Source organism: Geotrypetes seraphini, chromosome 8, assembly GCF_902459505.1.
Source record: "Geotrypetes seraphini chromosome 8, aGeoSer1.1, whole genome shotgun sequence".
Lineage (NCBI taxonomy): Eukaryota > Metazoa > Chordata > Amphibia > Gymnophiona > Dermophiidae > Geotrypetes > Geotrypetes seraphini.
The window spans coordinates 125,827,451-125,848,563 of NC_047091.1; the positions used below are offsets into that span (position 1 = coordinate 125,827,451).

The 21,113-nt window shown below is 45.9% G+C and overlaps 1 protein-coding gene across 7 annotated transcripts in view; it reads left to right on the forward strand.

Moving 5' to 3' along the window:
- The window catches only part of DAZAP1 (DAZ associated protein 1), a 233,212-nt gene that overhangs the window by 116,391 nt on the left and 95,708 nt on the right, over positions 1–21,113 (forward strand). For all 7 annotated transcript variants that reach the window (XM_033953994.1, XM_033953995.1, XM_033953997.1 and 4 more), the window contains one exon: positions 5,706–5,754. In XM_033953994.1, the coding sequence (XP_033809885.1) occupies positions 5,706–5,754 (49 nt within the window). The remainder of the gene's footprint in view (positions 1–5,705; positions 5,755–21,113) is intronic.

Genomic DNA, 21,113 nt, shown 5'->3' on the forward strand with positions numbered 1-21,113 from the left:
CCCATGCTGGCTCGACCTTAGCTGTCCATTTTTTTCGATATGATCACAGATGCCGTCCTTAATCAGCGCCTCCATCATCTTTCCCGGGACCGATGTGAGGCTCACCGGCCTATAGTTTCCCGGGTCGCCCCTTGAACCCTTCTTGAAGATGGGCGTGACATTAGCTATTTTCCAGTCCTCCGGGATCTCTCCAGTTTTTAGGGATAGGTTGCATATTTGCTGAAGTGTCTCTGCTATTTCATTCCTTAATTCCTTGAGCACCCTTGGGTGAATGCTGTCTGGACCTGGCGACTTGTCGCTCTTTAGCTTGTCTATCTGCCTGAGGACATCCTCCTGGCTCACCTCTAGTTGGACCAGCATGCTATCTTGATCTCCATTTTCTATTTCCTCTGGTTCCGGAATGTAGGATGTGTCCTCCCTCGTGAAGACCGACGTAAAGAAGTCGTTTAACTTGTCAGCTATTTCTTTTTCCTCCCTCACTACTCCCTTTCTATCCCCATCATCCAAGGGCCCCACTTCCTCCCTCGCTGGTTGCTTTCCCTTTACGTACCTGAAGAATGATTAGAAATTTTTTGCCTCTCCCGCTAGTCTCTCTTCACCGTACAAATGAAACTAAACGAGACCAAAACAAAACTACTTTGGCTTGGCCCAAAATTAGATCAGTTACCCACCCTCATCCCACTATCCTTTGGTACCACATTGCAGCTTGAGCACTCAAGCAAAGTTCTGGGCATCATCATTGATTCTACACTGTCCTTCAACGACCACCTTAACTCCCTAGTAAAAAAATGCTTTTTCAATCTTCACTTGTTAAGGAAAGTGAGATCTTGCTTCCATCAACAACACTTTGCTGTCCTCATACAAGCCATCATTCTTTCCAGACTGGATTACTGTAATTCCATCTACTTAAGCCTAACAAAGAAAAGCCTTCATAGATTTCAACGGATTCAGAACACCGCGGCTAAACTAATCATCGCAAAAAGCAAATTTGACCACGTCTCCCTGCTTATGTCTAAGCTTCACTGGCTCCCAGTAATCCTTAGGGTCCACTACAAATGTGCCTGCCTAACCTTCAAATCTCTACATGGAATCCTTCCTCCCCTTTTTCCACTATCCTAGAACTCCTCGAATCCCAACACCACCAGATCCACTCAAAAATTCAAACTATCCTTCCTCTCTTTAAAAGGCATATCCCATTCAGGAAAATTAGGGACATCCATCGTCTTCAGGATCACCGAACTATGGAACAGCTTTACTGCCCCGCTTCGGAGTCTAGCCTCCCTCCAACTCTTCCGAAAACATTTGAAAACTTGGTTTTACTCTAAAATATAATTGACCTCTCCCTATTCAATATACTAAGTCCCTCTAAACTTTCTCTTTACTAAGTCCTTCTACTTTCATTGGAGTTCCTTCTATATCTATTCCTATAAACCGTGTCGAGCTCTACTTCTGTGGAGATGATGCGGTATACAAACTTAAGGTTTAGTTTACTTTAGTTTCCTTCCCGAATGAGCCTCCCGTCAGACCAGGAAGTTGCATTATAAGGAGGAGCCCTGCAGCGGGAAGGCTGTGAGCACCATTGAGCAGGCTTGTGTAGAGATTGACTCGCTCTTCTACAAGGTATGTGCCAGCAGAAGGGAGGGAGGTTATGCAGGCTGGGCCCGCCAGACTTGCAAGGGAGAATTCTTCCTGTCTGTGCTCCTGAAGTTCATGCCCTACCTGGACCCCAGAGCACAGTTTGAGTACCAGGAGGTCCTGGCCTCGTTGTCCCAACTCCGGCTCCAACTGATGCAGTCCTCCTACGATGCCTTCGAGCTCTCGGCTCGTGCCACGGCATGCGCGGTGGCTATGCGCCGGCTGGTGTGGCTTAGGACCATCGACATGGACCCCAATCTCCAGGACAGGCTTGCCAATGTGCCATGCGCTGGTACCAACTTCTTTGACAAATCCATTGAGGCAGCTACCAAGAAGCTCTTGGACCACGAAAAGTCTTTCCAGGCCATCCTGCGTCCGAAGCCCAAGCCTGCTCCTCCTCGTCCATCACGCCCACCGTTAATTTACCAGCGGCGTTACCCACCTAAACAGGCCCCGTCCATCCATCAGCCTGTTAAGAGACCACATCCTCAGAAGCAACAGCAGAAGCCACATTCGTCTGCTGTCCCTAAGGCTCCTCAGCCCTTTTGACTGTCTCAAAGAGGGCATAACCTCTGTCGTTCTGCTGTTTTCCAGTTTACCACCAATTGGAGGTCGTCTCCATCACTTTCATCATCGATGGACGACAATTACCTCCGACCTTTGGGTCCTCTCCATCGTCAGGGAGGGATACTCCCTGCAATTCCATCAAGTTCCCCCGGAACATCCTCCAAGAGAGTATCCTTCCAACTTGACCCAGACCACCCTTCTTCTTCAGGAAGCTCAGGCCCTACTACAGCTGGGAGCTGTCGAGCCAGTCCCTTTGGCCCAACAGAACAAGGGTTTTTACTCCCAGTACTTCCTTGTGCCGAAGAAGACGGGCAACCTGCGCCCCATTTTGGATCTCAGGGCCCTCAACAAGTTCCTGATCAAAGAAAAGTTTCACATGCTGACCCTGGCATCTCTGTATCCCCTCCTCGAGCAGGACGACTGGTTATGCTTTCTGGATCTCAAGGAGGCCTACACTCACATTCCCATTCACCCGGCCTCACGTCAATACCTCAGATTCAGGGTGGGACATCTTCATCTTCAATACCGAGTGCTCCCCTTCGGCCTAGCCTCGTCACCCAGAGTCTTCATCAAGTGCCTGGTAGTGGTGGCCACAGCGTTCAGGAACCATGGCCTCCAGGTGTTCCCCTACCTGGACGACTGGCTCATCAAGGATTCCACGTCTCAGGGAGTCGTCCTCGCGACCCAGAAGACGATTTGGCTACTACAACATCTGGGGTTCGAGATAAACTTCCCGAAATCCCATCTACAACCTTCCCAGACCCTTCCCTTCATCGGAGCTGTTCTGGATACTACCCAACTCAGAGCGTTCCTCCCTCCCGAACGTCTGGAAGCTCTCCTCCATTCTTGCCACTTGGTGTCCTCTCGCCCGTCCATGTCGGTGAGACACATGATGGTCCTCCTGGGCCACATGGCCTCTACAGTTCATGTGACTTCCTTTGCCAGACTTCACCTCAGGATTCTCCAGTGGACCCTGGTGTCTCAGTGGACGCAGATATCTGACCCTCTGTCTCAACACATCCAGGTCACTCTTGCTCTACAACAGTCTCTTCGCTGGTGGATGCTATCCTCCAATCTATCCAGAGGTTTGTTGTTCCAAACGCCCCCCCACCAGAAAGTCCTCATGACTGACTCGTCCACTTATGCCTGGGGAGCTCATCTGGACGGTCTCCGCACCCAGGGTTATTGGTCCAGCATGGACCGCCAGCACCACATCAATCTCCTGGAACTCAGAGTGATTTTCAGTGCCCTCAACACTTTCCAGCACCTGCTTCAGGACAAGGTGGTCCTCATTTGCACGGACAACCAAGTCGCCATGTATTATGTCAACAAGCAGGTGGGCACGGGATCGGCCTCCTTCTTCCAGGAAGCTCTGAAAGTTTGGGATTGGGTGATTCGCCACAACACCTTCCTCAAAGCTGTATACATTCAGGAAGCGGACAATGCCTTGGCGGACAACTTGAGTCGTCTGCTGCAACCTCACGAGTGGACCCTCCACTCAACGCCCCTCCATCACATCTTTTCTCAGTGGGGAACCCCTCAGATTGACCTCTTCGCAGCCCCCCACAACTTCAAACAGCCTCAATTCTGCTCCAGGATCTACACTCTTCATCACCTTGAGGCAGATGCTTTTCTTCTGGATTGGACGAATCTCTTTCTATATGCATTTCCTCCATTTCCTCTCACCCAGAAGACTCTAGTCAAACTCAAGTCAGTCCATGCCACCATGATCCTGATTGCTCCACGGTGGCCCAGACAACCTTGGTACTCCCTTCTACTTCAACTCAGCAGCAGGGAGCCCTTCCTTCTACCAGTGTTTCCATCACTGCTTACACAGCATCAGGGATCTCTACTTCATCCCATCCTGCATTCTCTACACCTGACAGCTTGGTTCCTCTCAATGTAACCCCTCTCCAGTTTTCTCAACCTGTGAGAGATGTCCTGGAAGCTTCAAGGAAGCCCACTACTAGACAATGCTACCACCAAAAGTGGACTAGATTTTCTGCTTGGTGTTTTTCTCATCATCATGAGCCACAACACTCCTCCTTGTCTTCAGTTTTGGACTATCTTTTGCAGCTTTCTCACTCTGGTCTCAAGTCCACATCGATACGAGTCCATCTTAGTGCAATTGCTGCTTTCCATCAGCCCCTTCAAGGGGCTTCCAGATTCATGAAAGGACTCTTCCATGTCAATCCTCCCCTCAAATCGCCTCCAGTGGTTTGGGACCTCAATGTGGTTCTTTCTCAGCTTATGAAACCTCCATTTGAACCTCTTCACAAGGCTCATCTGAAGTACCTCACTTGGAAAGTGGTGTTTCTCATTGGCCTCACTTCGGCCCACCGAGTTAGTGAGCTACAAGCATTGGTTGCGGATCCACCTTTCACAATATTCCACCATGACAAGGTGGTCCTTCGCACTCATCCAAAATTCCTCCCCAAAGTGGTCTCGGAATTTCATCTAAATCAATCCATTGTTCTTCCAGTGTTTTTTCCAAAGCCTCATTCTCATCCTGGAGAATCAGCTCTTCATACTCTGGACTGTAAACGTACCTTGGCTTTCTACCTGGAACGCACCAAGCCACACAGAACTGCTCCTCAACTTTTCATCTCCTTTGATCCGAACAAGTTGGGACGTCCCATCTCTAAGCGTCCCATCTTCAACTGGATGGCGGCTTGTATCTCCTTCTGCTATGCCCAGGCTGGATTACCCCTTCCCAGCAAAGTCACAGCCCATAAGGTCAGAGCAATGGCAGCCTCTGTAGCCTTCCTCAGATTGACCCCGATTGAGGAGATTTGTAAGGCTGCCACTTGGTGCTCGGTTCACACCTTCACTTCTCATTATTGTCTGGATACCTTCTCCAGACGGGATGGACAGTTTGGCCAAACAGTATTACAAAATTTATTCTCCTAAGTTGCCAACTCTCCCACCATCCCATTGTGGTTAGCTTGGAGGTCACCCATTAGTGAGAATACCTGCCTTCTTGTCCTGGGATAAAACAATGTTACTTATCGTAACAGTTGTTATCCAGGACAGCAGGCAGCTATTCTCACGTCCCACCCACCTCCCCTTGGTTGGCTTCTCTGCTATCTATCTGAACTGAGGAGACGCGCCCTGGTCTGGGCGGGAAAGCACTCGCGCATGTGCAATGTGGGCGTCTCGAAACTTTGAGTTTCTTCAAGCAAAAAAATGCTTGTGAGGCGTCCACATCGGGGCTCCGTTGGATCATGTCTCCCATTAGTGAGAATAGCTGCCTGCTGTCCCTGGATAACAACTGTTACGGTAAGTAACATTGCTTTATAGCCTAAGGGGGAATTTCTTTTTTTTGGGGGGGGGGGGGGAGGGAGTCTCCAAATGTGAAACTTTAAAGGTTTCTGCAGCCAGAACCAGGGTCCCCACCTCTAAAACCCCTTTCCTTACAATTGTTTGTTTTGTATCATATCTGAAGAATGTCATAATCTTGTTGTTGGCCATGATCATTGCTGAGATTTTCTTCTCTTTTCCAGGTCACTGAAGTTGTAATGATCTATGATGCAGAGAAACAGAGGCCTCGAGGTAAAGACTGATTCTGTTTGTCCTTAAATTCCTACTCCTATTCAGATGGCAAATTATTTTACACCATCTAAAAAACTTGTAAAGTTTGTTGCCTTGGTGAAGAATCTATATAGTATTCCGACTTGTTCAATAGACTTTTCATCCAGCCCAATGGGGAGTCCCCACTTCTGTCTTGCTAGGGTTTTTCATATAAATTCCTAATATTTCCATATTTTGAGATATTTTTCCCCATTTTTGAGATGTTTTGTGAAAATTCATCTTTTTTTTTCTAATTAGGTTTGCTTTCATCTTGCAACATATGTTTGCATTCTTCTAATCTGCTTCATGCTTGCCATGGTATTGCTGTTTGTGCTCTTGTCTGGCTATGTCTGTTTATGGTTAGACCCTTTGATATGTCTGCTTGCACTGGTTTCACAGCAGGAGATTAATTGATATAAATTGCATTTTTTTTTTTTTTTTTTTTTTACAATTTGGCTGGAGGGAAATGTTGCAGCTTCTTAAGGATCTAGTTCTGGTGCATTGCAAATAGTACTTGCAGAGCACTTACACACTGGCCCATGAAGCCACATTGGCATGGACAGCTTGTGCTTCCACTCTACCCTGTAGTATCTCCCATTGTGCTATGTACTGGCACAAACAGCACATGCTCCAGCTTACATAATGAAGAAATAAAATATGCTTGCTGTATGTTCTCTTTTTTTTTTTTTTTTTTTACTGTTTCAAATAGGCTTTTTTTGTATGAAAGTTGTGGAGAAACTTGTTTCTAAACCACTTATGTAGTAGCCCAAGGCAGTATATAGAATAAACACAGAAGAGAATAAAAACAAAGCATAACAAGAATAAAAACATTTCTAGTGCAATGTATCTAGTAGTCCTGAGCGCTAAGGTTATGCATCTGAACCTGCAAGTTGATTGTAGAATGCGGTCAATCATCTTTTGTACTTTACCTTCTTCCTATGGAGCTTCTCTTCCTCCCCCCAAAAAAACCTCAGAATTTTCTCTGAATGCAAGTTGTTCAGAAGTTTCTGCTCTGCGGTTTTATTATTTTCAGGCATTTTCTTCTAAGTGTTCATTTGGAGGCTTGGTGCCTAGAGGTTCTCACTTGTTTGGACCTCTGCCTGGGAGAAGACACAGACTTGCGCTACAGATGTCTGCTGCCAGCAGGTTCAGCCCTTGGGGACATCTGGCTAGCCAGCCTGCTTTTGTATTTTTTAAGCTCAGGGGCCATCCCCTGTATAGCTGTTTGCATCTCTGATTTATCTGGAGCTTGAATGCAGGCTATTTGCTCTGTCCCTGCTTGGCCAGGCTTAACAGTGACCTGGCTGCATGATTTTCTCCCCCTTTGCGGCATGAGTTTTTCCGGGTCTATGTGGCAGGGGGAAAAATTTTTTTTGGGGGTAAGGGGAAGTCTCCAAATGGTTTTAAAGGTTTCTGCAGCCAGAACTAGGGTCCCCACCTCTAAAACCCCTTTCCTTACAATTGGACTTCAGGGAAGTCCCCACAGACTGTTTTTGGTGTGATTTTTATGGACTGCAGCCATCTTGGATTTTAAACTATCTTTTTTTTCTATAGCCTCCATCTTCCTCAAAGCCCCTCAAATTTATTTACAATCAACAGGGATAGACACCTCAAGCCTTCCTACCCCTATATCATACCAGTTTTGCTCTGGATAGCTGGCCAAGGAATGTCCATGTCTTGTGTGCGGCAGAGCATGTGGGGGAGGGGCAGGAGCTTTGGGCTTAGCTTCCTCTGAATCCTCCAAGGTTAGGGATTCACAGGAGGTACATTACCAAGGGAAGAGACACTTTCCAGAATCCTCTGAAGGTACATTGCCCAAGTACAGACACATGGTTGTAGTGGAGCCCAGGAGGACTAGAAGAGGGGTTCCTTTCGGGGTCTTTAAAGACCCCCAGTACAAGGCTTCACTCCAGACTTTGTGAGCCTTATGTGGAATGCTTTTTTGAACTGCTGAGGGTCCTTAGTGTCTGCTTTCAGTATGATGGAGGTGTTGGCGCAGGGGAACTCCCCTCAGAATGTGCCCTGTCCACATGAGGATACAGTTGGACCAGGAGGTTCAGTCTGACATAGACTGGGAAGATGGAAAGTCCGATTCCATGCCACTATTTTCCTAGGATGTAGTTTTGCTGGCAGAGTCTGGTTCTTTGCATGAGAGCAGCAGTCAAGAAGCGGTAGAGGCCCTGGACCTCACAGTGTGCTGGCTGTTCAAAGCCTTTGCGCTCTCGGGCATTATTTCTGTCTTGCTATGAGAATTGAAGCTGAAAGTTCCTTCAGCCCCTTTATTACAGTGCTCAATTACGCGTGGCTCAGTTGCCCAATGGTGTTCTTTCCCTCACATTCAGACTTCACAAAGCTGCTCATGGACCACTGGGAGTTGCCAGAAGAGTCCCTGTGAGTAGCTAAGACTATGGCCAAACTTTACTTGATTGCTCCAGATTTCCAGCACCTGTTTGTTCAGCTGAAGGTGGATTTGCTGGTGATGCAGGCCACCAGATGAACCTCTTTGCCTAATGAAGGAGGTGTGATGTTAAAGGATACTTGAGACCATAATGTGGATGTGGTACTCAAGAGGCAATTTGAAGCTTTGGCCATAGCGATTAAGGCAGCAGCTTCAGCTTCCTTTGTGGCACATGCTTGCCACACCTGTCTGTCTCAAGTCTTGGCCTCGGAGGATGACTAAGATCCCCCAAATGCTCCTATCTGGGGTGAATTATATAACGGATGCTCTGTATGATAGCATAGGCTGACATCTTGCTCATTATTCTGCTGATATCTCTGCTCTGTCTTGTCTCCGCACCCCCGGACCAGCAGCGGCAGGCTAGAGAAAGGAGGTAATGAGTCCCAGCAGATACGCGAAGTCAGGAGTCCTGGCATACGTGACAGCCAGCAGGAAGTTTCAAGTCAGCTGGCGCTGGAGCCTCTCTTCCTGCCCAGTGTGTGAGATCGAGTACAGACCACGGGCCGCAAAATAGGACCTGGGGGGCCGCATGTGGCCCACAAGTTTTAGACCGCTGCTCTAAAGCCACTTTGAGCATGCTTCCCTTTCAACGGTAGATGCTATTTGACAAGGGTCTGGATGACCTGATGGCCAGCATTACGGACTGTCACCCTAAAACTTTACCGGACAGCAGAACCTGGACGGCTCGAGGTCCGGGGATGTGGAAATTTGAGGATCTTGAAGATTCCATCCTTATGCCAAGCGACACAGAAGTCCTTTCAGGAGTCACAGCAGAGGTTTAGCGAGGGCAGGAGACAGCAAGCCTCTGGCTGTCATCCCTCCCCAACCTCCAGGAAAGCACAATGACGCCAGTACAGGGTCTAAGGATCCCCCAGATAGAGGGCAGTCTGTCAGCTTTTTGGTCAGTTTGGGCTCAGATTGGCGCAGACAATTAGGTCCTAGAAGTTGTTCAAGGAGGTTACAAAATTGAGTTTTGTGCCTTGCTTCCAGACCTTTTTGTAGATTCGCCAGCCAGCTAGAGAGGGCCCTCTGAGTCCAGACAATGATGCAAAGGCTACTGGATCTTCGTATCATAGAGCCAGTCCCGGACAAAAATTTGGGCTCGGGCAGATATTCCATATACTTCATAATGCCACAAAAAGGCTAAGATGACTGTAGGCCAATTCTTGACCTTAAGTTGGTCAGTGCTGCACTGAAAATGCCACACTTTCGCATGGAGACTGTTTAGTCGGTCATAGCGGCAGTGGCACCGGTAGAAATTTCTTGACTCCCTTGACAACTCCACATTCCCATTTTTCCGGCTCACAGAAGATATTTGCGGTTTCATATGCTGGAGCAGTGTTTCCAATTTTTTGTGCTCTCCTTCAGCCTAGCAACAGCACCTCACACCTTTACCCAAGGTCATGGTGGTGATAGCAGCACACCTCCACAAGGCAGGTGTTCATGTACACCCATATTTGAATGATTGGCTAAGCAATGCCCTGTCCAAGGAGGAAGGAGAATGGGCAGTTTCAAGAGTGGGCCAACTCCTCCAGGACCTGGGATGGATAGTCAACTACAAGAAGGTTCAACTAGAGCAGACTCGCCTGGAGTACCTGGGAATTTTGTTTTACACAGCCTTGGACCAGGTTTTTCTTCTAGAGCCACGCAGACTAAAGCTCCAGAAGCAGATTTTGAACCTGCTTCAAAGTCTGACTCCCATGGCGTGGCGTTATCTGCAGTTCCTGGGGTTGATGGCAGCCATAGGCTGGTTTCATGGGCGAGAGCACACATGAGACTTCTCCAAGACTCTTGCTGGTCTCCTCAGACGGATTCACTTCAGCAACCGCTTCCATGATTACCAGAAGTGAGGAACAGCCTGCAGTGGTGGCTGCAGACAGCTTCCCTCTTGAGGGGCATGCCTCTCCACATCTCCTCCTAGGATTTACTAACGATCGATGCCAGCCTTTATGGTTGGGGAGGTCATTGCAACAGACACCCAGTTCAGGGTCATTAGTCACTGGCTCAGCAAAAATTGTCTATAAATCGCTTAGAACTCAGAACCATTCAGCTAGCACTGCAGGCACTGGAGGAGGTTCTGGAAGGCAAGACAGTATTTTCTCAGACTGCTGCAGCAGCGGTGGCCTGTGTCATAGTAAATTATATCAGATAAAGACCTCTGTCCATCAAACATATTCATTCTCAAGGCAACAAACCAGTAATTATTCATTCTACTTGCTAAGTTTAAGTATAAGGTGGACAGGGAGAGATGGCAGAGGGGGTAGAAGGGGAATAGGAAAAGATGGATTTGGGGGAGGATGGAGGGGGCAGGAGAGGGAGAGGAGGACAGAGGGGCAGGAGAGGGAGAGATGGGGAAAGGTGGAAGAGATATGGACTTGGGGCCAGAAGGGGGGAGGGAGAGATGCCAGACTTGGGAGGAGGGAGTAGAAGGGCAGAAAGGATAGATGTTGGGCTTGAAGGAGAGAGAAAGAAAGAAGAAGGAAATGCTGGGTTACAAGGGTGGAGTAAAGGACAAAGGAGGGTGATGTTAATGGTGTATCTATGTGGGAGAGTTGTTAAGGAGATGAGTGAGAGGAGAATGAGTACAGAAGGTAGAAATGTGGTAATGGGGAACAGATAAAAAGGAATAGGAGATGGGAAATGTGAAAGCTAGGGGATAAGAGAAGGGGATAGAAAGTTGATTAGATTAAAAGTGAAAAGGAATAAAACAAAGAGTTACATTTGAGTGGATAAGAGGCAAAAAAGAGAAAAATGGAAGAGAGCACTTTAAGAGAAAGAAACATAAGAACAGCTATACTGGATCAGACCAATATGTAAGCCGCATAGACATTCTCTATTCAATAAGTGGGATAGTAAATTCTATAATAAACAGTATTGGTTTTGTGAGTTAACACCCCTTCTCTCTCTCTCTCTGCCCCCTCCGCAAAGAAAGAAATCCCAATGAAAGTGTTCCTATCTTTGACATATTGCCTTGGTTAAATAAAATGTTTAAAAAGCTGTGCCATTGAAATCGAATCAAAAAATCAATTCAACAGGGTGAATTGAATCATGTTGAAAATTTTTTCCCTGAATTGGGTAGCACTAATGTTTACTCCCCAAATGCATCACTCTGCACTTCACATTAAAATTTTAACTGCCAGACAGACCATTCTTCCAATTGCAGATCTTTTCTCATGTCTTCTATTCCCTCTGGTGTGTCAACTCTATTGCAAATCTTTGTGTCACCTGCAAAAAATAACACTTTTCTTTCTAAACCTTCAGAAATATCACTCAGAAATATATCGAAGAGAACAGGCCCCCATACTGATCCTTGAGGCACACCACTACTCACTTTTCTTTCCTTCGAGCAGATTCCATTCACCACCACTCATTGTCTGTTTATCAACCAATTTCTAATCACTTTAGTTCCTAACTTTAGCCTACTAAGTTTATTGATAAGCTTCCTATGAAGAACTGTGTCAAAGGCTTTGCTGAAATCCAGGTAGACTTTTTGTTCTGACCAGTCAACAGGCAGAGAGGCACCACAAGCGTCTCATTACACCTAGAAGTTAAACTCTTTTTTCAGTGGGCAGTAGCTCATTTGTAGGCTTTCTTGGCTGAGCACATATTGGGAGTGGAAAATGTGTAGGTCAATTTGCTCAGTCAGCAGGCTCTCAACCTGGCATTCAATTCAATTCTATTCCATTGTTTGGCGGTGGGGGGCATCCACAGATGAATCTGACGGTCTCAGCAATAAACACAAAATTTTTACAGCCATAGATTTGAGCCCAGAAGCACAGGTGGGACCATGGCCGGAGAAGAGGCTCATATGCATTTCCCCCCCCCCCCTCCCATGGCCCATGATAGGTCAAGTTATTCGCAGGATTGCGAGTCATCTGGAATTGGTAGTCCTAGAGGTGACCTAGTTCACCTCAGGAGAGATGAAGGGCTCAGACTGCCAATCCAAGTGGATCTTCTCACTCAAGGACCAGTTCTTACTGAGAATCCGGAACACTTTGTGCTTACAGCATGGCTCTTGAGCAGGTGGCCTTCTGATGAGCAAGGGTTACTTTGAGGTAATAAGAACATAAGCAATGCCTCCACTGGGTCAGACCTGATGTCCATCGTGCACAGCAATCCGCTCACATGGCGGCCCAACAGGTCCAGGACCTGTGCAGTAATCCTCTATCTATACCCCTCTATCCCCTTTTCCAACAGGAAATTGTCCAATCCTTTCTTGAACCCCAGGATCATACTCAGCGCATTCCAGGTGTTCACCACACGTTGGGTAAAGAAGAACTTCCTAGCATTCGTTTTGAATCTGTCCCCTTTCAGCTTTTCTGAATGCACTCTTTTATTTTCCGAAAGTTTGAAGAATCTGCAAAGAGCTAAGAAGTCGTTGATGGTAGCAGCCTATTCCATGGCCTGGAAGTCTTTTCAGCACTGGTGTGCTGTAGATGATGTAGAGCTCATACGAGCTCCAATTTCGGTAGTCCTGGACTTTTTGCGAAAGGGACTTCAGAAGGGTCTATTGGTTGGATTGCTGAAAGTGCAGATAGCATGCTCGGGTGAAAGAGGCGCTCTGTCCTTGCACCCAGATATCGCCCAGTTCATTAAAGGGTGCATCTCCCTTTCTCTTTCTGGAATCTTAACACCATCATATAGGGTCTCAGTAGAGCCTTTGGATCCTATGGTTAAGATGGTGTTTTTAGTGGCAATTACGTCGGTGAGACGAGTTTCCGAGTTACAAGCTCTGTCCTACAAGAAACTGTTCCTTAAGATTATGGGAGCAGGGCTTTCCTTATGCGCTGTTTCGTCCCTTCTTTCCAAAAGTATTCTTGTCCTTCCACATCAGTCAGGAAGTCCGTTCTCTGCTTTTTCACCCTACAGGCTCTAAGCAAAAGGATAAAACATTGCATTTACTGGATGTCAAGTGAGTACCTCGAAGTTTCTCCTTTTGTATCACCTTTTTGTTCTGATTAGTGTTACCAAGAAAGGGAGGCCAATGTCTAAAGCCCTTATTTCTAGATGGATTAAAATGGCCATTTCTTCCACGTATGTGGGCTGCAGTAAGCAGCTGCCAATCACTTTTAAAGCACACACTCCACTAGAGGAGTTGCTACCTCATGGGTAGAGACTTGGGCGGTTTTGCCTGAGGAAATCTGTAGAGCAGCTACTTGGTCTACCCTTCATACCTTTTACCAGGTTCTATCGGGTGAATATAGCAGCCAAGAAGAACACTGCTTTTGGTCTTTCATTTTGAAAGCAGGCTCAGCAGACCCGTCCTAGACTCCGGGAACTGCTTTGGTACATCCCTAACTTTCAGGACCACTAGACACATTGCACTAGAAAGAAAGATTAGGTTCTTACCTCAATAATCTTCTTTCTTGTAGACCATTTGTAAACAGGGAAAAGGGATTTGGAGTGGACCTTTATACCGCTTTTTTGTAGTTTACAACCACATTCAAAGCAGTTTACAAGTCCCAATCCCTTTATCTTTCCCAGTTTACATACAGATACTTAAGCATTTTCCCTATCTGTCTTGATCAGTGGTCTCAAACTTGTGGCCCGCCAGGTACTATTTTGAGGTCCTTGGTGTGTTTATCATAATCACAAAAGTAAAATAAAACAGTTTCTTGATCATATGTCTCTTTAGCTATAAATTACAATATTATTAAAACTTAGCCAAAAGGAAAGATTTATAAACTATAAAGAGCTTTACCTCATGCAAAATTGTCATCCTCTATAATAAAACCTTAAGCGCGCATGCACACTTAAGAGACCGTGAATTCCTGACGGCATGCTGTGTCCTTCCGTGGCCGCATTCTATTTGCAGCGCATGCCCCATGCACTGCAAATAGAATACGGCCATGGAAGGACACAGCTTGAGGTGCGTGCACCGGCTTGGAGCAGCTTGCAGCAGCGCCCCCACCCCCTCCCCGAAAGTAAGAGGGCGGTGACCTGGTCTGTGGCACCCCGCAGCACATCCCCTGCGGGGAGGCAGAGTGGGGCTCACAGGTGCAGGTTGTGCCAGAGGAGATCGGATCATTCCTTCTGCTCCCCTCCTTGGAGTGTGCAGTATGGGCCGTGCATGTGGACCCGGAAAAGCAGATGCAGCGCGGTGCTGGCTCCGCCACCACTCGTGCACCAAGAGTGGAACGGGGTTCCTGAGCAGCTGAGCACAGTCTCCTGGTGGTTCATCCTGCCAGCCCGCAGCCATCGCGCAGTCCCAAGATACCAACAGAGACGCGGGGCAGGCAAACAAGGAGAGCGATAGAGCAAGGGTCGGAGGGTAAATAGGGGTAACTGGAGCCTATAGCATCTCCTCCTCTGCGCAGTCACTCACACAGGGAAACAGAACAAGGCACCTGGGGATGCCGCCTCCCCAGGCCCGCCTCCATGCGCACGCGCCGCCTTCCCCCCCAACCTCTTACTCCTTTTCATGCAAACCGGTGACTCGAGTGGTAGGAACGTCGCCAGCAAACACAGCTTTCAGTCCGGAGCGCTGAGCACGGCTCGCGGGGTTACATCACCGCGCCAGGCAGAGACGTATAAGAAAGCGGGGGCAGGGAAGAAGGTGAAGGGAAACGGGGGTGTGGTGCCATGTGGGCGAGAAGGGCGACGTGGACATCGAGGAGGTGTGCTGGTGATTCATACCAGCAGAGGGTGTGACAGCGGCTGTTCATTCATGAAGAATGGAGCTTAGTGCGTGTAGAGGAGAATTCTCCCATAAGAAACCATAATACAGCTTTTTAAGACAGAGAGAATATTATAAGAAGTGCTGGTAAGAAGTGGAGGGGGAGAGGGAAAGAGGACTGCTTTGAGGGAGGGGTGTGCTGGGGGGCAGACAGCAATCATGCTTTGCTTTGGGAGGGAGGGAGGGGAAACAGAAAGGGGCTACATAGAGACAGGCAGACATGGTACAACAGAGAAATACAGGGACAGGGGGAGGTAAAAGAAAGGGAGAAGGCCTGCTGCTGGACAGGGGGGAGGCAAAATGAAGGGAGAAGGGCTGCTGGACAGTGGGAGCAGTGAAGGGGTGCTGCTGGACAGGGGGAGCAGGCAAGAGGTGGTGGTGGACAGCCAAGGAAAAAGAGACAGAAAAAAGAAAGAAAGACAGACAGCGGCCAAGGAGAGAAAGAAAGAAAGAAAGACAGACACACACATCTATTCTAGCACCCGTTAATGTTAACGGGATTAAAGACTAGTTTCTTTAATAAGACATTAACTGTTTTTTTCTGAGGCCCTCAAGTATCTACAAATCTAAAATGTGGCCCTGTCTAATGTATATGGGGCATGGAGGATTAAGTAACTTGCCCAGGGTCACAAGGAGTAACGCAGGGTTTGAACCCATATCCTCATGGTGCTGAGGCTGTAGTTCTAACCAGTATGCCACACTCTCCTCTGAAGCCCTGTCCTGGCAGTGGTCTTTGCTTGCCTTCTGCCTTAAGATCAGTCTGAATTTGGAAAATTCTCTGTCTCTCAGATGAACTGAGGATATATATTTATAAAAATAAATAAATAAAAGGAAAACATTCAAGATCGTAAAGTAAGCTTTAAGTCTCTGCTTGCTAGCAGGCAATGTGAGTAGCTATGAGCTCTGTATAAGATTAGTGCTGGTTGCACACATTTTTGTATCTGGTTTGAGCAGATACTTGAATGTGTAATCATGTTAATTGATATGTTTGTTACAGAGCAGAACAGAATTGTAGTGTCAGATTTTTCCCCGTTTCCTTCCTTCTGGTTATGTCTTTCATTACAGTGGTACTTGATTGCTTTTGTACAAACTGAGGGGGCAGGAGCAGTTTCCTGGAAAGGAGGCGGAGTTTAAATGATGATTGACAGCATTCTGCAAGCAATTTGTGGGTTCAGATGCATAACCCTAGCATTTAGGACCACTATACACATCTACAAGAAAGATTATTGAGGTAAGAGCCTAATCTTTCTATATGCAGCATTTTATACAATAAAACAAGATAAATCCAAATATCTCCTTCTATCATAAGACATATGGCATTTCATAATTTAGTGAACCAATCAACATTGCATCTTTATTATATATCACCCTGCATTATTGGGCACACCTATCTTCCACCTATTAATAATATTCCTTATTGTCTGCCATACCAGGCTGAATAAGTGGGTGTTTATACCCCTGTCAGCAGATGAAGCCAGAGAAAAATAGCTCAGAGCTGACTTCATATCCCTTATAAGTGACTGGTGCAGCCTTCAGCTTCTCGGTATTTCTTTGCTCTAGAAGATAGTTCAGCCATATGGCCTACTCCAGCAACTTATGAGTAAGGCATTCCAAGATCTGTAGGCCCAGATTCCCAGTGAATCATAGACTGAGTTCAGAGAACTCTGTAAGCAACAGTTCTTTATGGTTCATTCCAAGTTTCTAAGTTTAATAGTTTCTTGATATACTCTCTCCCACCCCCTTGGCAGCAGATTCGGAGGCTGAGTTCACACACCAGTGGTTCCAGTACTGGGTGGTGCCTTACTTTTGGGGTCTGACAGCAGGAGTTAGACTGTACCATAATTCCTAGACTGCTGCTCTGTGTCAGATTTGGACACTTGGAGAGGATATTATTTGAAATGATCAAACCGTAACCCCTCTACTGGTTTCCAATATGTCTTGATATGATATGGTGGTGACGGTCTGCAGATAAATCATAGCAGTTCAGTGTGTCATCTGGTGCATCTGGTCTGGTTCGGAAACAGGCAGGCAAATAGATCAAGAGGACAGGTGATAACTGTAAAAGTTAGCACACTGCAAGAAGCAAATCCGGAGGGTTTCCCAGATTGAACTATGTCCCTTGTGCTGCACATGAAATAAAACCTGATAAGCACTTCTCTGTTGATGGGATCAGTAGTCATTTTGCTGCTTTGCATGAGTAATTCACAAAGCCAGCCAGGTCTTTTAGCTCCCTCTCCCCTTTTGATAAGGAAATGGAGAAGTTTGTGAAAGCTTCATATCAACCCTCAGGGATGGCAAAGCCTACACAACACAACCTCTTACAAGACCTACTCCCAAGTTTTTTTAAAAATTTGCACACGGTACTTGAGATTAACCAAATTTAAATCAATAAATAAGGTGAATAATCAGTTTCTGGGGAATAACCTGTGATTTAAGGCTTTCACCTGGGTATATCCCACAGACAACGTGCACCATGAAGCGCATTGTGGGTCTTACCCAAAAACATCATTTATATCACCATTATTTTTATTTTTGCAATCATTCAAAAGTGCCCTGTGCAATAAAAACTTTTAAAACATGTAATATAAGTGTCACTGTGATTCTTTAAGAACATAAATCAAAGTTGCAACCACCAATCAAAAATGTTGCTTTAACTTATCTTGGAGAGAATAGCAGCCGTTCAATTCATCTAGGGTGCCTTAGCTGAATACCCTACAGAGACCCCCTGTTTCATGTCCTTCCTCAGGGGCGAGCTCAGAAGTTCAACCTGTTGCCATCAAGAGAACCGCTATCTCCAGAGTTCTGTGACTAAAGAAAAACTCAATGTGAACACGTTTAAAACCAGGAAGATTCCTGGGCAACACCTCGTGAAACGTAATAACGACATGAATGACATTCACTGCTTGCAATCAATTTATGAAACATAATGACATCATGAATGACAAATCCACTGCTTGCAATCAAGACCTCTCAGTGTCCAGATTTCCCCAAGAATGGTCTTTCTTGGATAATAGCTTCAACCCACATTTGTTTTTCTTAGTTCAAATGACTTTCAGGGTGATCTCCTGTAGCCCAGGTCACAAGATCTCTCTCCATCTCTTGTGGCTGAAAAGGGCAAAATCAGCACCTTTAGGTTCTACTAGGGTTAGCAGAAGCACATCCATGAATGAATTCTTTCACATTCTCTATAGCCTTGGTTGCTGAGAGAATAAGGCAGCATAGTAGGGATATTTGGTGTTAGGTGTTATACTCTTTGGTGTGAAAGAGGAACATATAGTAGACTTAAGTTGGAATCTGAAGCTTCTCTGAGTTTAGTTTCTCCAGAGACAAGCAGGGGATATGCAGGCACACTTGTTGGTGGAGTCTTCTGACTGAGCCTGTATGCTGGTGCTCTCCTCTAGCTAGGTAAGCTTTTGGCTTATTGGAAACGTGCAGGAATCCCTACACCTAGAGCCCCTCCCCTCTGCTGTCAGTTTTTTCTTCGACCTTTCCTGTCAGGTCACAGCTCTCCCTTCTCCTCAGAAACCCCCTCCCCCGATATAGCATATAGATCAAATTTCCTGGGTTAGAAATAATTAGTATTTCCTTTCTCCCTTAGCACTTGAGATAAGGGGGACAGAACAATTTCCACCTTGATTTTTTTTGACAGACAAAGAAAGAGCAACAAACAGAAGAACCCTTTCGATGGCATTGAGAAGGAGAAGGGATTCTATCTCCCAAAGGAGAAAGGACGTCTGCTGAGGGTTGAAAGAAGACTTTTGGAGGATGATCCGGAGGAGTATCCCTCTCGAATTACTGTTAGTACCCAGGGGTCTGTGGTAATCAATTCTCAGCAAGGATATTAGAGTTGAAGCTGTTCTCCAATGGGTTGAGAGAGAGACTGAGATAGAGGAACAGCGGCTATGCTCTCGAGAAGCACGTCAAAAAGTCAGCAGGCTTTTGGGGGGCTGCTACCTGAGTTTTCTGAGGGCGCTGTTTCCCCTGGACAGAGAAAACGTGGGTTTTACCCCTGGTATTTTCTCATCCTGAAGAAGATGGGAGGTCTTCGTCCAATCTTGGACCTCAGGGGTCTCAACAAGTTTCTAGTGAAGGAAAAGTTTGAAGTTATCCCTGGCAACTTTATATCCCCTCTTAGATCGCAACGACTGGCTATGGTCTCTGGATTTGAAAGAAGCCTACACTCACATTCCAGTGCATTCAGCTTCCAGGCGATTCCTCCGTTTCCAGGTGGCTCATCACCATTATCAATACAAAGTAATAGGGATGAAGGAGTAATAGACCCTGATCGATTTTCAGAGGTTTTTGTTCATGAGGAGCTAGCTAAAATAAATGTAGACAAAGCGATGGGGCCGGATGGTGTACATCCGAGGGTGCTGAAGGAACTTAGGGAAGTTCTTTCGGCACAGTTGACTGACCTTTTCAACGAGTCTCTAGCGTCTGGAGTGGTACCAGAGATTGGAGAAGGGCGGATGTGGTCCTGCCACACAAAAGTGAAAGTAAGGAAGAAATAGGGAATTACAAGCAGTTAAGTTTGATTTCTGTGGTAAGCAAATTAATGGAAATGCTTTTAAAACAGAGAATGGTCAAGTTTCTGGAATCCTGTGGATTACAGGACCAGAGGCAACATGGATTCACTAGAGATAGGTCTTGTCAGACAAATCTGATCAATTTCTTTGACTGGATGAATAGAGAATTGGATAGAGGATGTGCGCTAGATGTGGTGTATTTAGATTTAGCAAAGCCTTTGACAGTGTTCCACACAGATGTCTAATAAATAAACTGTGCCCTTGGGATGGGTCCCAAAGTGATGGGCTGGGTCAGGAACTGGTTGAGTGGAAGGCGACAGAGGGTAGTGATCAATGGAGATTGCTCTGAGGATATGGATGTTACCAGTGGTGTGCCTTAAGGTTCTGTTCTTGGGCCTGTTCTTTTTAACATTTTTATAAACTATATTGCTGAAGAGTTGTCGGGTAATATTTGCCTCTTTGCGAATGATACAAAAATCTGCAATAGAGTAGACACGCCAGATGGTGTGAATAACATGAAGAAAGACCTGGCGAAGCTTGGGAAGAATGGTCTGAAATTTGGCAGCTAAAATTTAATGCTAAGAAATGCAGGGGCATGAATTTGGGCTGCAAAAAGAGAGAATGGTACAGTTTAGGGAGTGAAGAACTTATGTGCACGACGGAAGAGCGGGACTTGGGTGTGATTATGTTGATTTTGATTAATGAATTTTATATCCCCTACCTTGTATTTTTTCCTGACTATTCTTTCTATAATATTTTGTAGTTCAAATCCCTTTTTCCCTTTTTTCTTGTTTGTGAAGTTTGTGAATAGTCTGGTTTGATTTTAAATCTCTGTTAAATATTGTATTACTTTTTAATATTGTAATTTTTAATGTTTATTATTTATGTTCATCGCTTTGAAGTATGATTAAGCGATTAATCAAAAACACTAATAAACTTGAAACTTGATTGTATGTGATGATCTTAAGGTGGCCAGACAGGTGGAAAAGGTGATGGCAAAAGCTAGAAGGATGCTAGGTTGCATAGGGAGAGGTATTTACAGTAGGAAAAAAAGAGGTATTGATACCCCTGTATAAGACTCTGGTGAAACCTCATTTATAATATTGTGTACAATTCTGGAGACCACATCTTCAAAAAGATATAAAACGGATGGAGTCGGTCCAGAGGAAGGCTACTAAAATGGTGTGTGATCTTCGTTATAAGGTGTATAGGGATGGACTTGAACATCTCAATCTGTATACTTTGGAGGAAAGGCAGGAGAGGGGAGATATGATAGAGACGTTTAAATACCTACTTAATATAAATGTGCATGAGTCAAGTCTTCTTTCATTTGAAAGGAAACTCTGTAATGTGAGGGCATAGGATGAAGTTTAGAGGTGATAGGTTCTGGAATAATCTGAGGAAATACTTTTTTATGGAAAGGGTAGATGCATGGAACAGTCTCTCGGAAGAGGTGGTGGAAAGAGAGACTGTGTCTGAATTCAGTAGAGCCTGCGATAGGCATGTAGGATCGCTCGGAGAGAGAAAGAGATAATGGGTACTGTGGATGGGCAGACTAGATGGGCCATTTGACCTTTATCTGCCATCATGTTTCTAGTTTTCTATGTTTCCTTTGGCCTTGCATCCTCTCCCAGAGTATTCACCAAGTGCTTGGTTGTAGTAACAGCAGCACTATGGTCTT